The following is a 16,389-nucleotide window of genomic DNA, read 5'->3' on the forward strand; positions in this document are numbered from 1 at the left end:
TGGACTCGTAATCTGGTGAACTGGGTTCGCTTCCCTGCTCCTCCGCATGCAGCTGCTGGGTGACCTTGGGCCAGTCGCACTTCTCTGAAGTCTCTCAGCCCCACTCACCTCACAGAGTGTTTGTTGTGGGGGAGGAAGGGAAAGGAGAATGTTAGCCGCTTTGAGACTCCTTTGGGTAGTGATAAAGCGGGATATCAAATCCAAACTCTTCTTATGAGAGAGGGAGACAAAAAATTTTCCTGCCCGCTTCCTCCATGCTATGTATAATTGTATGCATGTCCAAGCAGACCTTTGTGAAATTCCTTCAAGAAAGCTGTGGCACAGGAGGGCAGCCATGCAGCCCCATTGATTGCCCTGTGGTTTGTGTGGGCTCTTTCCTCTCTTTCCCGGAGGTGCTGGGGTTGGGGGCAGCCAAGGAACCTGCTGTGTGCGTGTGTGTTGTGTTGGGCAGTGAGAACTGGATGTGCTCAGACAATGCCCCATACACAGAGTTGCCCTGAAGGGCTGCCGGGCCGCTTTGGTCCTCCCCTCCCCTCCTAATTCTGTGGGCAGGAAATATGAATTGACATTCAGAAGGAAATCTGCAAAACTCCCTTCCAAGAAATGCAGCGCTTAGATTCCAGTCGACAATACTTTTCTTTTTTTCCGCTCTGAAGCAAATCCCCATCAATAAACTATTTAGCTGGTGGAAAATAAGGAATGGGCCGTGTTTGGCATCAAGAAGCATTAGCGCTTGGATGTATTTATTCTGGATCTCATCGCCGAAAATATTTTCAGGAAGCGTGTATGCGTGTGGGTGGGGGCTGAGAGCTGGGGTGGGGGGGTTGTCCTTGCACAAGGAAAAGAAGAAGCTAAACGCTGGGTAGCGTCGCTTTTCCAGCTGCACGGGGATGTAAAACAATTACCCTCAGGTTGGATCCAAAGGCAGATGTGGAAAACATGCTATTTAAATTTCAAAACCTCCCACCTCCTCGCCCGGCGGCTGTCAAACCTGCTAAGTCTCACCACAAAGCAGGTTAGCAATGGAGCTCAGCTTTTCAAAGCTTTCTTTTGCAAAAGCAAGGAGCCCCTTGGGACATGCTGGGGATGGCAGCTGGACAGGCAGGTAGGAAGCTGGGGTGGCTCCAGATGCTGTCCCCGGGGGGGGGGGGGCATGGCATGTTCTATGGGCAGGGCCACAAGGCCCCCTTACCTGCTGAGCATAGGTCAAGTGCCTGGGAGCCCAGGAATGACTGCAGCATCATCTGCAAAGCATGGGATGTCGAAGCATCCAAATAACAACAACAATTTATTTATATCCTGCCTTTTCCCCAGACCAAGGCTCAAGACCATGGGTAGGCAAACTAAGGCCCGGGGGCCGGATCTGGCCCAATCGCCTTCTAAATCCGGCCCATGGACAGTCCGGGAATCAGCGTGTTTTTACATGAGTAGAATGTGCCCTTTTATTTAAAATGCACCTCTGGGTTATTTGTGGGGCCTGCCTGGTGTTTTTACACGAGTAGAATGTGTGCTTTTATTTAAAATGCATCTCTGGGATATTTGTGGGGCATAGGAATTCGTTCACCCCCCCAAAAAAAAAATACAGTCCGGCCCCCCACAAGGTCTGAGGGACAGTGGACCGGCCCCCTGCTGAAAAAGTTTGCTGACCCCTGCTCAAGGCGGCTCCCAGATTAAAATGCAAAAACACAGGTAAAACAGAAGAAGCTAAGAACCTAGAAAGGGTAATCATTAAAAAACAACAACAATTAAACAGTAAAAGAATTAAAACAATATATAAAAATCTATTAAAGGTATAAAAGCTTCATAGTACCATCCCTTTCCTTTAAAAAAGTCAGCTGCTGAAGACACAGGTTCAATTCCCATATGGGACAGCTGCATATTTCTGCTTTCAGGGGGCTTGACTAGATCATCCTCAGGGTCCCTTCCAGCTACACGATTCTATGCCTCTATGCCTTTTGTAATAGAAAGGTCTTTCTTCACCTGCTGGCAAAGGGACATCAAGGAGGGAGAAAGTCTAACTGCTCTAGGGAGGGAGTTCCAAATTGTATCAGCCTTTCCAAAGGCTTGTTGCCTTTGATTCCTTCTCTGCTGTCACAAGTACAGAGTTTTTCTGAGTGGTGATCGGCCTTCTGTTGTGTAGCTAAACGGGCCAGCCCCCCCCGAGTTGTGTGCCATAGCACTGTGACCCCATTGCCCCTAATATAGTAAAAATAACCAGGCAGGACAAAGAATGTAAAGGTAAAGGTAAAGGGACCCCTGAGAGTTAAGTCCAGTCGCGGATGACTCTGGGGTTGCGGCGCTCATCTCGCTTTACTGGCCGAGGGAGCCGGCGTACAGCTTCCAGGTCATGTGGCCAGCAGGACTAAGCCGCTTCTGGCAGAACCAGAGCAGCGCACGGAAATGCCATTTACCTTCCCACCAGAGTGGTACCTATTTAATCTACTTGCAGAAGCGTCCCCATCGGGGAGTGCTCTCGCCCTAGCACCAGCTGGGTACCTGGACAGATGTGACTCCTCGCAGATCCCATTATCAGGATATCATTTTCCATGAAGGGGCAGGCAAAGGCTACAACCTCCCCTGCAACCGAGACTAAGGCCCACTAGTCCAGAGAGGGTTCTTGTACCTGGTTTCTGTTTTGGGGTTTCCCTGAATGGTCATCTGGTCGGCCACTGTGAGATGCTGGACTAGATGGGCAGGCTCTCCTTCGGTTCTGAATTTTATTTGTCCCAAGTGTTTTCTGGCATAGCTGTCAACTTACAGATTTGAAAATAAGGAACCAGCAGACTCAAAAATAAGGGATCAGCAGCCAAAATAAGGGATTTTCCGGGCACAGGTATGTTCAAGTTCTGAGCCCCTCCGAGCCAAGGGCAGAAAGCCCAGCCAGCAGCCAAACGAAGCCTCAAGCGGTGGTTCCCACAGTGCAGCAACCCGGCAAAGGGGATGCAGCAAGGAAAACCACCGTCACCTCTCCGCTGGGAAGCGCTGAGCAAAGGCGAGTCCCCAGGCAACGCGGCACAAGGCATGCAAGCTCCACCCCCCAGTCGTTCTTAGACTCTTTATTGGATGAGCAACGCAGCCAAGAAACACAGTTGGAGCCTCCCTGCTCCCTGGCCGGCAGGCAGGGAGGGAGAGGAGTTGCTTCCTTTGAAACCCGGGAAATTTAAGGGACATCATCAATAAGGGACAGCAGCGGGACACGGCGCTGGGATAAGGGACTTTCCCACCAAATAAGGGATGGTTGACAGCTATGTTTTCTGGCGAGCCCTGGAGATGCAGGAGGGCAAAGGGAAAACATGCCTTTCCTTTCTGAGCGTGGAATAAAGGATCTTGGGTATTTGAGGCCTTTGAGGCAGGAGAGGGAGCGGATGTCTCTTTGGCCCCCGAGAACAAATGGGGTCAGCGATGCTCAGCTCCCCCTCCGAAAGGCCCGGCTCCAGCCTCCCTTTCTTCTTCTTCATGAAAGTTTAATGCTTGTACCTCATTAATGAGCTCCCCAGAAAGCAAGACTCCTGCAAGCCCTGGATCTATTAAAATGCATCCAGGTCCCTGCCGGTCTCAGGCAGGGCAAGAGCAGGGGGGACCCGGGAGGATTAGCCAATCAAGCCTGCTTTACATAGATCCCTGCACTGATGCTCTTGCAAAAGGGCAGCTTGGATTCAGGCTCGAAAGCTGGAGGAGGAGGCGAGATGCGTTCCCTGCTGTTCCTTTCTCCTGTGCCAGGTTAAGGATAGGGAGATGGGGAGGGGGGGGGTGGCCCAGGGTTGGTCCAAGACATTTTAGCACCTGAGGCAAACCAACAAATGGTGTCCCTCACCAGGGAAGAAGGAGTGAAGTTCCACATCAGGAACAAGGGGGTGGTGGTTGTGGGAATGTTCAGGGATGCAGGAGAGGATAGATTGTTTGATTATAGCCTTTCCAACTTTTGTAAACAAGTTCACAATTTAGCAGATGTAATGGTTCTAGGGGTTGCTCGTGTGTAAGCCGGTGCAAACACCTGGCTGGATTGCCTGAGTGAACCTTTTCTGTCCGGACAGCCACTCATCCGTGGCTGTCTCAATCGCTGGCAGAATCCCTCAGTGGGCGTTTCTTAAACTTCTTCCAGCAAAGAAGCTCTTTGACGCCTAGTCTTCTCCTACTCTCTCTGCGCGAAAGCCTTCTGCGCAAGGAGGGCATAGGCAGCGGAGGACCTCTACTCTCCCCGCTGGTCCCCGGCAAGGAGTCATGGGACCGCCTCGCCGCTTCCCCCATCTGCCCCCCTTGTCCACTGGTGCTACGCTGATTCTCTTCCCCAGAAGATGGGCTGCCTCTCCCAATCCCGGGACGCCCTCTGGGATCCCTTCGGAGCTTGCTCTCTCCCTCGGACACTGATGGCAGTTCCCTGACAGCAGAGTAACATTCTCCTTTTTAAACTTGCAGCGGATGCATTTGCTCAGGCTCGCTAAAGCCTCTATAATAACTGTTCTGGTATTTCCCCCTTATTCCCTCATAAAAGATAAGACACAACACAGTCTTCTATAAAAGTATAAAAAGGTTTACTCACATTCTGTTCACAATCGGATCCCAGAAGGCAGACTTAGCTTAGAAAAGAAAGATATACCTGGAAACTATCTCATAAGGAGACAGTCCCTTTGTCCTCTCTTGGCTAGAGGCCAAGAGAGCATCTTTGGCTAAGCTGATGTTGCTTCTTCAATGCATGTAGTCAAAGAGAGGAGAGATGGCTGCCCTGCCCTGTGCTTTTGTCATTACCTGCACAGGTGAGGCCACACCCACCTCTAGTCACATGCAGAGGAAGTCTGTCCCAGCCCAGAAGGAAACAGGACGTTTACCTGCTGGCTGGACAAACATTCCTCCCCATGTGTAAACATGTTCGCTCTAGGAATGTTGTACTTGACTGCTCTTGTGTTTCACATCTTGTGTTTCACATGTTTCATGTTCTTCAGATATCTGAAGAAGTGTGCATGCACACAAAAGCTCGTACCAATAACAAACTTAGTTGGTCTCTAAGGTGCTGCTGGAAGGAATTTTTATTTATTATATTTGTATGCGTTTGCTTGGTACATTTATGAACATCTATTATATATATATATACACAAGACCTTTATAAAACTCTTATAACAAGTGCACCACAGATCACCTGCTGCAGCAAGAGGTACATTCTTGCATCGCTTTGCCTCATGGGTGGGCCAGTGCTGGTGTGACCTGCCACGTTCTCCCTCTTGCAACATCCGACAGAAGGGTCTGCCAGTTCAAGCCAATGGGGACCCATCTAATCTGGCACCCTCTTCTTACAGTGGCCAACCAGATGCCCCAAAGGGAAACCTACAAGCAGGAGTGGCGCACAAGAGCCCTCTCCCATCCTGCGGTTTCCAGGCATAGCTGCCTCTAACTGTGGAGACTGCCTCTTGTGGAAGGGAGTTCCACAGTTTAACTATACGCTGCATGGAGAAGGACTTTCTGTTGTGGCTTTAGGAGCTCTGCATCCCCCAGCCGTAGAGGGCTGGTGGCAGGGCCAGGATCAGCTTCAGCAAAAGGAACCGAAACATTACTCCCCTCGCAGAGAAAGCTGGTTTGAATCAAGAGCAGATGGCGGATGAGGACAGGCTTGAGTTCAAGGCAGGCACGTGGGAGGGGCGCTCCTTTCACTTGCGTGTCGTCTCATGCTTTCCCTGGTCTGACTTTAATTTTACGCTGTATTAGAACTTGGCACCTGACACATGTTAACTCTATCATGAAGTCTCCAAACAAACCGCTGTGTTGCAAAGAGAACGTCAACAATGTCTAGGCAACACAATGACCATATACATACGTAATAAAGGTACCCCTGCCCGTACGGGCCAGTCTTGACAGACTCTAGGGTTGTGCGCTCATCTCACTCAATAGGCCGGGAGCCAGCGCTGTCCGCAGACACTTCCGGGTCACGTGGCCAGCGTGACAAGCTGCATCTGGTGAGCCAGCGCAGCACACGGAACGCCGTTTACCTTCCCGCTGGTAAGCGGTCCCTATTTATCTACTTGCACCCGGGGGTGCTTTCGAACTGCTAGGTTGGCATGCGCTTGGACCGAACGACGGGAGCGCATCCCGCCACGGGGATTCGAACCGCCGACCATGTGATCGGCAAGTCCTAGGCGCTGAGGTTTTACCCACAGCGCCACCCGCGTCCTATACATACGTAATAGACAATCTTTATAGAATTCCTTCAAACCATAAACTGTGGATGGATATAGAATGCTTCAAAAACCTATCTTATTTCGAATGAATGTATGTAAATGGAAATATCAAATGCTGTGGAACAGTTCTCATGTAATAATATGGTCATTCAAAATAAGATGGGTTTATGAAGCATTCTATATCCACCCACCACGCTGACGAAGAGTTCTGCGAAACAGTAGTCAATGTCCGGAATCCCTGTTCAGTGTTGGACATCATATTTGTTGAATACACAAAGCTTCACAGCTTGTCTTTCATCGTACAAAGCTTGGTACCTCGCTTCATTTAAAGATTTTCAGAGACTTTGAGACTGAAGATTTCATTTTGAACTCTTTATGGTTTGAAGGAATTCTATAAAGATTGTCTATTACGTATGTATCTGGTCATTGTGTTGCCTAAACTCTATCAGGAAAGCGGCTAACTGGCTCTGTGCAGTAAAGCAAACTGGCAATTGCAGGAGAATGGAACTGGGAGCACCAGTACTTCCCAGTAAGCTCTCTTCCCATTAGGTTCACTGGCTTAGGGTGGGGAGGACACAGGCACCATAATAAGACTGGCATGGAATGACTAATGATGAATGTGAATGGAAGAAGAACTACCGACGAAAGAAGAATGGAGGATGAAGTTGAGGGACTATGCAGAATTAGATAAATTAACAGGAAGGATTCGAAACCTGCGGGATCAGAGGTTTTTAGAAGACTGGAGTAAATATATGAACTATTTGAAAAGTAATTGTGATGAACAGATTACACTAGTTGGACAGCTAGAAGTTTTGTAAGGTGGATTGTTTGAAATATTGCAAGAAAGACTAGGAAGAGAATTATTAGTTAAGGACAATTAAATGCAATACAGAAATTAAGAAATGCAGAATAAGTGATAAAGAAGGGAAAATCATCAGAGGTGTTGACAGAAGTCTAAAATATTGTATAAGGTGAGAAATTATGTTGTATGACTGTTGGAACCAATATGTTAAAAAAATCAATTAAAATGTATATATATATACTGGTATATTTAAAAGACTAATGATGAATGTGCTCCTACCATAAGAACATATGAAGAGTATCTGCTGGATCAGGCCAGTGGCCCTACTAGCCCAGCCACCTGTTCTCACAGTGGCCAACCAAATGTCCGTGAGAAACCTGCATGCTGAGGTTCTGGGTGGCTATGGAGCAGACTCAGGGAGCTGGAAAGCCAGTGTGGTGTAGTGGTGGTGCAATGACTCCTGAAAGCACAGTCTAAAAATACAGCCATAAAAATGCCATTAAGCAGCCTATCACAATCCAAAGTGCTGCAGGCATCCTGTCCCAATGGCCTGACAGAACATAAATGTTCTTTGCTGGCATCTGGATAAAGTTGGGGAGGGGAGGAGCCAACCTGACCTGCAGAGAGAATAAATTCCACAAACAGGATGCTGCCACCAAGAAGCCCCCGCCCTCAGACCATTCTCAACGGGGGGACCACCAGCAGAACCCCCCCCCCCAATGCAGCTCCTAACGCCCAAGCTGGTCAACACTGGGCAAGATGCTCCATCAAGTACTGGGCTCTTAGTCATTCAGGGATTTGTACATTAGTATCAACCCTCTGAAACTGGGCCAGGTCATTCGTTGATGAAATATGAGCCTGTCTTGCCATTCTGGATAATAAATGGGCAGTAGCATTCTGTACCAGCTTCAGCTTCCCAAAGCACTTGGGCAAGAAGATCCCAATGTGCCAGGACCTCTCCAGCCACAGAGGCCAAGCTGCCCTCCATGGACTCCAGCTCGGAAGCCCCAGCGAAACCATCATCTCTCCTGCTCTGCTCAACAACTGCTAAAGCCAGCTAGGCTGCTGTAATTGAAGAAGTTTCTGCCACCAAAGACAGAGCAAGCCGCTGAGAGAGAGCTGCAGCTCTTATTCAAGACTCAGCCTTGAAGCACAGAGGCTGAAACAACACCTAGGCTTTTATGGAGCCTTCAGACAGAGCCCTGCATGGAACTGTCAAAGGTGCCACAGAAGGCTCTCCCTCAAAGCAGAAGAGACTCAGAAAAGTCCAGGTAGCCCCCTGCCCATTTCCTGACACTCGGCAAACTATCCTGTACTGGAGCAGAATATTCTGCAGGATCAGGCCAATGGGGGCCCATCTAGTCCAGCACCCTGTTTTCACAGTGGCCCACCAGATGCCAGGGGAAACCCGTTTGAAGGCATTCCACATGGGACAATGAAAGTACCTTTGAGGGGCCCCATCCCCACAAACCTTGTGCAAATGCTGTTAATGGAGGAACAAAGTGAAAGGTGCATTGATATCAATGCTGAATGTTCCATAAACAAATTTCCCTTTAGAATGGCCTGGTTGATTCCAAACCTATTTCAGCGCTCCCCTTTGCCACCCAGAATTCACTGCTCCCAGTTCCACAGCAGAGCTAACCTTGAGAGCCAGTGTGGTGTAGTGGTTAAGAGTGGTGGACTCGTAATCTGGTGAACCGGGTTCGTGTCTCCGCTCCTCCACCTGCAGCTGCTGGGTGACCTTGGGCCAGTCACACTTCTCTGAAGTCTCTCAGCCCCACTTAACTCACAGAGTGTTTGTTGTGGGGGAGGAAGGGAAAGGAGAATGTTAGCCGCTTTGAGACTCCTGAAGGGGAGTGATAAAGCGGGATATCAAATCCAAACTCTTCTTCTTCGGGGGTGGGGGTGGGGGGTGGGGGGGAGCAATGCTTCTTTCAGACAGAAATCCCAGCTTTCATTTTTCCTTGCAACCTCCTCTGTTTATGCCAATATTTGGTGATGAAGGGCAGATGCTGAGAATCCAACTGCAGTTGGCAGGAGAGGATTTTCATTTTGGGTTGGTGCATCATATTTCTCCACTATAGAACACATACATGACCCAGCCCAGCTCGGTGCTGCAGGGTTAATGGGCAGCTTCAGACGTGCCTTGTTCCTTTCTTCTGGTGCTTCTGGTGGAGCAAGGCGGGCCACTGGCGGCATGTGGAGTCTCCCTGCTGCCCACCTCTGTCCAATTTCAGCTGCAGTTTCCAGGAAAACCCTTGAGAAAATGAGCAGAGGAGTCCCTCCAGGGATGACTAGGAGCTGGAAGAGGCCTTCATTAGGCTCTGCCGCATTTTCTGCTTTTGTCCAGTTCTGCATTTTCAATTGTGATTTCCCCCCTTTCCTTTTAAAATGTTGATGCTCTGTTATTCTTGTTGTATGCTGGCCTGCGGGACGCGGGCCTGCGGGACGCGGGTGGCGCTGTGGGTTAAACCACAGAGCCTAGGACTTGCCGATCAGAAGGTCAGCGGTTCGAATCCCCGCGACGGAATGAGCTCCTGTTGCTCAGTCCCTGCTCCTGCCAACCTAGCAGTTTGAAAGCACACCAGTGCAAGTAGATAAATAGGTACCGCTCTGGTGGGAAGGTAAACGCCGTTTCCGTGTGCTGCTCTGGTTCACCAGAAGTGGCTTAGTCATGCTGGCCGCATGACCTGTACGCCGGCTCCCTCGGCCAGTAAAGCGAGATGAGCACCGCAACCCCAGAGTCGGCCATGACTAGACCTAATGGTCAGGCGTCCCTTTACCCTTATACTGGCCTCCAAGCTTCACTGATGGGCACCCTAAAAAATCCTTTGACTAAATAGTTTAGGGCTCCAGAATGCTGTGCTGGTGTCAGCCCTTGAGGGTCTCAGTGTTACCCAAATTGGGCAGGGGATGCTAAGAGGCAAGGGGGTGGTGGGGGAGGGGTGGAAGGTGTAAATGACTATCAGACTTTGAATAGCTGGTCTCGCTGGATCAGTTTTGTTGAATCAATTAAATGAAATACTTTTAATTGGCTTTTGAATAACTGCAATTAATTGTTACTGTTTTGAATTTTATTGTGCTATTACCTTCCTTTACGGGTTGTGCAAAGTGATGTTCTGAACAATGTTTTTTTGGGAGCCACAGAGTTAATGGGTCAGTGCTTCTGTGGTTTGGTGAGAGGGAACAGCTGGATGGAGGGGAAGGAAAGGGATGGGGGGGGGGCAAGCCCCACAACGATGCTTCTGTGCCAGTCCCTTCTCTCTCGCTTGATTGCCCCTTCTGAGCATTTTAGAGGTACCTATGCCAAATCTCCCAGGTGCACATCCTTCAAATTGGATCAGAGATGCATGTAATCTTGGACACAGATGCCATGCTTGGGAGTTCTCCTTCTCAAATGGCAGCAACCTGCTGTTCCCAGAGCACAGATAAGAATCCCACCTGCTGCAAAAGGACCCCAGAGAGCAGCTAGAGGAGGGGTGCATGTCTCTCTCGCATGCCCCAAAGCACCAAGGGCACAGATCACACAAAGTGCACATTATAAAGGACCCGTCTGGAAGCACCCAGAGAACCCTGTGGTGCATGATGGAAGATCTAGGACAGATAAAAGAAAGGTCTTCGTCAGACAGTCCATAGGTAAACTATGGAACTCCTTGCCACTGGGGGAAGTGATGGCCACCAACTTGCATGGCTTTAAAAGAGGATTAGACAGATTCATAAAGGAGAGGGCTACTGGGGGCTCCTACTGCCTTCTGTCGGGACATGGGTGGCGCTTTTTGGGTTAAATCACTGAGCCTAGGACTTGCCAATCAGAAGGTCGGCGGTTTAAATCCCCGTGACAGGGTGAGCTCCCGTTGCTCGGTCGCTGCTTCTGCCCACCTAGCAGTTCAAAAGCATGTCAAAGTGCAAGTAGATAACTAGGTACCGCTCTGGCGGGAATGTAAACGGCGTTTCCGTGCACTGCTCTGGTTCGCCACAAGCGGCTTAGTCATGTTGGGCACATGACCTGGAAGCTGTATGCTGGCTTTCTCAGCAAATAAAGCAAGATGAGCACTGCAACCCCAGAGTCGGCCACGACTGGACCTAATGGTCTTTACCTTTACTGCCTTCTGTCAAGAGCTTGGGTGTAACATTCAACTCCTCTCTTTCCATGGAGGCACAGGTTGCAGCCACAGCAAAGGTGGCATTTTCCCATCTCCGCCATATCAAGCAGCTGGTCCCTTACCTTTCTTGCCCTGATCTGGCCATGCGACGGTCACCTTCAGGCTTGATTATTGTAACTCGCTCTATGTGGGGCTGCCCTTGAAGCTGACCCAGAAACTCCAGCGGGTGCAGAATGCCGCAGCGAGACTCCTTACGGGGTCTTTGCCACAGGATCACATTCATCCAGTGCTTTACCAACTGCATTGGCTCCCAGTGGAGTACAGGGTCAGGTTTAAGGTGCTGGTTTTGACCTTTAAAGCCCTATGCAGCCTAGGACCCACGTACCTACGGGACCGCCTCTCCTGGTATGCCCCACAGAGGACCTTAATGTCCACAAATGACAACACTTTGGATGTCCCAATTCAGAAGGTGGTTAGATTGGTCTCAACTAGGGCCAGAGCCTTTTCAGTACTGGCTCCAACTTGGTGGAATGCTGTCACAAGAGACTAGGGCCCTGCGGGACTTGACATCTTTCTGCAGGGCCTGCAAGGCAGAGCTGTTCCGCCTGGCCTTTGGTTTGGACTCCGCCTGACTTCCCTCTCCTTATGGTCTTGATCTATGGGCTACTCTTAAAATGTGGCTGCATTTTAAATTGCATTTTAACCTGTATTTTAAATTGGTCCCCCCCCCCCATTATGTTTTTACTGTGATTTTATTGGTGTTAGCTGCCCTGAGCCCGGCTCTGGCCAGCAAGGGTGGGGTATAAATAAATTTTATTATTATTATTATTATTATTATTATTATTATTATTATTACAGTGGTGCCCCGCCAGACGAATGCCTCGCAAGACGGAAAACCCGCTAGACGAAAGGGTTTTCCGTTTTTCAATGCACTTCGCAGGACGAATTTCCCTATGGGCTTGCTTCGCAAGACGAAAATGTCTTGCGAGTCTTGAGATTTTTTTCCGCTCCCCACCCCCTTTTTCTAAGCCGCTAAACCGCTAATAGCCTTTTAGCAGCTAATCCGCTAATCCCTTAAGCCTTTAATAGCCTTTAATAGCCGCTAATAGCCGCTAAACCGATAATAGCGCTAATCCGCTAAGCCGCTAATGGGGTTGCTTCGCAAGACGAAAAAACCGCTAGACGAAGAGACTCGCGGAACGAATTAATTTCGTCTTGCGAGGCACCACTGTATTACCCATGATGGCTATATTGTCCCACCACAATCGAGGGCAGCAGTGCTTCTGCACACCTGTTGGACTAGGTTGGTCCTTGGCCTGAAGCAGCAGGCTGTTCTTATGCACAGTAACCCCTTTTTCTCTTCTTCCGGGACAGGGATGGATTCGACTGCCAACGCCAAAAGCAACCACTGCCTCGACGCGGCCAAAGCCTGCAACCTGAACGACAATTGCAAGCGCCTCCGCTCGAGCTACATCTCCATCTGCAACAAGGAGATCTCCTCCACGGAGCGCTGCAACCGCCGCAAGTGCCACAAAGCCCTGCGCCAGTTCTTTGACCGCGTGCCCCACGAGTACACCTACCGGCTGCTCTTCTGCTCCTGCAGGGACCAGGCGTGCGCCGAGCGACGCCGACAGACCATCGTCCCCCATTGCTCCTACGAGGACAAGGAGAAGCCAAACTGCCTGGAGCTCCGGAGCCTGTGCAGGTCGGACCCCCTCTGCCGGTAAGGACCGCCTCACTGTGAAGCCGGGCTTCCCATTGGCAAAGCCCTTGGGGCTCATGAATGGTCTCTGAAACTTGAGTTTTGTTATGAGCAGAGTTTTCAAACGTGGGAGAAGATACCTAGGAAGGTAGGCCTTGGCCACCGGAGTTTATTTCCAAAGGAAGGTCACTAAGGAAAACGGGCTCAGCATCCTGGGCTCACGTTGTCATTGTGGTCCATTTGTGGCTCTGAGTTTTGGGTGTGTGTGGTTTTTGATGGAGTCTCCAGCATCTCTGGCGACGGATTGCTTTGACGCAGTGATTTGGGTGCATGCTGCGAGTGTTCTTGGCAGTGGCGTAGCATGGGTTGTCAGCACCCGGGGCAAGGCATGTAATTTGCGCCCCCTAACCCGGGGCAAGGCAAGTAATTTGCGCCCCGCCCCCGCTGCACTGTCCCTCCCCCAGATAGTCCCTCGCTCTCTCTCCACACCGCACCGCACCGCACGCCTGGCACCCTCCCCTCCACAGTGGGCGGCGACCCGGGGCAAGGCAAGTAATTTGCGCCCCCCCCTCCGCTGCACTGTCCCTCCCCCAAATAGTCCCTCGCTCTCTCTCCACACTGCACCGCACGCCTGGCACCCTCTCCTCCACAGTGGGCGGCGACCCGGCGGCTTGGATCAGATTCGCACAGCCAGCACTGCAGTGAGAGAGAGTGAGTGAGCCAGGTAGGGGCAGAGAGCTGCGAGTGCGAGCGCCCCCCCCCCAGATGTTGCACCCGGTGCGGCCGGCTCCCCCTGCACCCCCCACGCTACGCCACTGGTTCTTGGGGAAACCATAGCTGTCAACTTTCCCCCCTTTTAAAGTAATAGTAATAGTACCACTCTATTCTGTCTTGGTTCAACCCCACCTGGAGTCCTGTGATTGACAAGCTGGAAAGGAGGGGTACCAAGGTGATCAAGGGTCTGGAAGCAAGAATTGTGAGGAACAGGGAGCTGGCAATGTTTAACCTGGAGAAGAGAAAACTGAGAGGCGATTGGAGAACCGTCTTCAAATATCTGAAGGGCTGTCATGGGGAAGACGGACAAGCTTGTTTTGTGCTGCTTCTGAGGGTAGGAGCCAAATGAAAGGATTCAAGTTACAAGAAAGGAGATTCTGACTAAACACAGGGAAGAAATTTCTGACAGTTAAGAGCTGTTTGACAAGGGAATGGACTTCCTTGAAAGATGCTGTGCTCTTCTTTCTTAGAATGTTTTGAACAGAGGTCAGGGATAGTTTAGCTGTGATTCTTGCCTTGACGGGAGTTGCTCTACATGGCTCTTTTGGTTCCTTCCAGCTCGACAATTCTATTACTCTAACGCAGATGGGGTGCTGTTGGGGAAGGCGACAGTGCTGGCCATGCTGGTTCATCCCTCATGTCTGCCACTGTTAGGCAGGATGGGGACCCTGCCAATCATCTGGCCCCAATGGACCAGGCAACCTGGAGCTGACTTTGCCAAGAAGACAGGGCTGCTTAGGAAGGCAGGGGAAGGGAGCTGGTCTGGGCGCATGTGTCTGCGTGTTTGTGGGGGTGGGAGGGCACGTGATGCTCTGCTAGGGCTGGACACAGGGGCAGGGATGTGTCTCAGGAGATCAGGGAGAAAGAAATCGCAAGTGATGTTGAAAAAGGAGGTGTCAAAGTGCTGGCCAAGGGGGAAACATCATTAGTGCTAGACTTGTCTCCCTGAATTTCGGTCTCTTGCTCTGCCCTGTCTCTCTGGTTTTGTCTCTCTGTCTCTCCAGCTGCCAGAACTCCCCTGGCAGTCTAATCAGCTGCCAGGGCAATATTCTCTTCCAAGGGCCAATGGGCACTGCCGATCCTTGTGTGCCTCCCCTTGCCCCTTGCTAAATGCTGGGTACAAAGGCAGGAGGCGGGCGGAAGAAACTCTGAGCTGCTGGAATGGCTAGTGGACGAACTACAGCACATAGGGACATACAAAGAGCCCTGCTGGATCAAGCCAGCAGGGCTCATCTAGTCCAGCTGTTCTCCCAGCAAGCAACCAGATGTCTCACTGGGAAGTCCACAAGCAAGACCTGAGCACAAGAGCCCTCTCCCCTCTTGTGGCTGATATTCAGAACCATAGTAGCCATCGAGAGCCCTCTCCTCCATGAATCTGTCCAAACCTTAGAATCATAGAATCATAGAATCATAGAGTTGGAAGAGACCACAAGGGCCATCGAGTCCAACCCCCTGCCAAGCAGGAAACACCATCAGAGCACTCCTGACATATGGTTGTCAAGCCTCTGCTTAAAGACCTCCAAAGAAGGAGACTCCACCACACTCCTTGGCAGCAAATTCCACTGTCGAACAGCTCTTACTGTCAGGAAGTTCTTCCTAATGTTTAGGTGGAATCTTCTTTCTTGTAGTTTGGATCCATTGCTCCGTGTCCGCTTCTCTGGAGCAGCAGAGAACAACCTTTCTCCCTCCTCTATATGACATCCTTCTATATATTTGAACATGGCTATCATATCACCCCTTAACCTCCTCTTCTCCAGGCTAAACATGCCCAGCTCCCTTAGCCGTTCCTCATAAGGCATCGTTTCCAGGCCTTTGACCATTTTGGTTGCCCTCCTCTGGACACGTTCCAGTTTGTCAGTGTCCTTCTTGAACTGTGGTGCCCAGAACTGGACACAGTACTCCAGGTGAGGTCTGACCAGAGCAGAATACAGTGGCAATATTACTTCCCTTGAAACCTTGTTTGAAGCCATCCAGATTGGTGGCCATCGCAGCTTCCTGCAAGAGAGAGTTCCACAGTTTAACTCTGCACTGCATAAATAAGTCCTCTTTAAACATCCGCATTGACCCTTCCAACATTCAGCTTCACTTGAGGTCCGTGAGTTCTAGTGCTATGAGAGAGGGAGAAAACATTCACTTTCTCCAAGTCATGCATAATTTTATAAACTTCTACCATGTCACCTTTTACTCTCCTAAACTAAATTAAAAAGTCCCAAGCACTGCAATGTCCCTCCCTCCCTCTTGCTCTACTCTTTTCTAAACCGAAAAGGTCATTTTATTTCTCAGGCTCTCCCATGATTTAAGGCCATCATAATGATAATAGATAAAAGGGACGCGGGTGGTGCTGTGAGTTGAACCACAGAGCCTAGGACTTGCTGATCAGAAGGTCGGCGGTTCGAATCCCCGTGACGGGCTGAGCTCCTGTTGCTCAGTCCCTGCTCCTGCCAACCTAGCAGTTCAAAAGCACGTCAAAGTGCAAGTAGATAAATAGGTACCTCTCCGGCGGGAAGGTAAACGGTGTTTCCATGTGCTGCTCTGGTTTCACCAGAAGCGGCTTAGTCATGCTGGCCACATGACCCGGAAGCTGTACGCCGGCTCCTTCGGCCAGTAAAGCGAGATGAGCGCTGCAACCCCAGTGTCGGTCACGACTGGACCTAGTGGTCAGGGGTCCCTTTACCTTTACCTAATGATAATAGTAGAGAAAGGCCTTTTGTGGGCCTGGGAAATGGTGTTTGGAGTAGAACTGGGCCCGGGCCCAACAAGTGCCCAGGAATGGGGAATCCCTGGCAAAGCTTCACCCTGGAAGAGGGACGATTCCCTGGTGGCCAGCCAGATGTCTGTGGG

The 16,389-nt window shown here is 50.4% G+C and overlaps 1 protein-coding gene across 1 annotated transcript in view; it reads left to right on the forward strand.

Annotated features, from left to right (window-relative positions):
- The window catches only part of GFRA2 (GDNF family receptor alpha 2), a 91,462-nt gene that overhangs the window by 36,416 nt on the left and 38,657 nt on the right, over positions 1-16,389 (forward strand). Inside the window, exon 4 of the mRNA XM_083454108.1 lies at positions 12,447-12,795. Within this exon, the coding sequence (XP_083310234.1) occupies positions 12,447-12,795 (349 nt within the window). The remainder of the gene's footprint in view (positions 1-12,446; positions 12,796-16,389) is intronic.

This window comes from Podarcis tiliguerta (assembly GCF_965153285.1).
Source record: "Podarcis tiliguerta genome assembly, chromosome: 8".
Classification (NCBI taxonomy): Eukaryota; Metazoa; Chordata; class Lepidosauria; order Squamata; family Lacertidae; genus Podarcis; species Podarcis tiliguerta.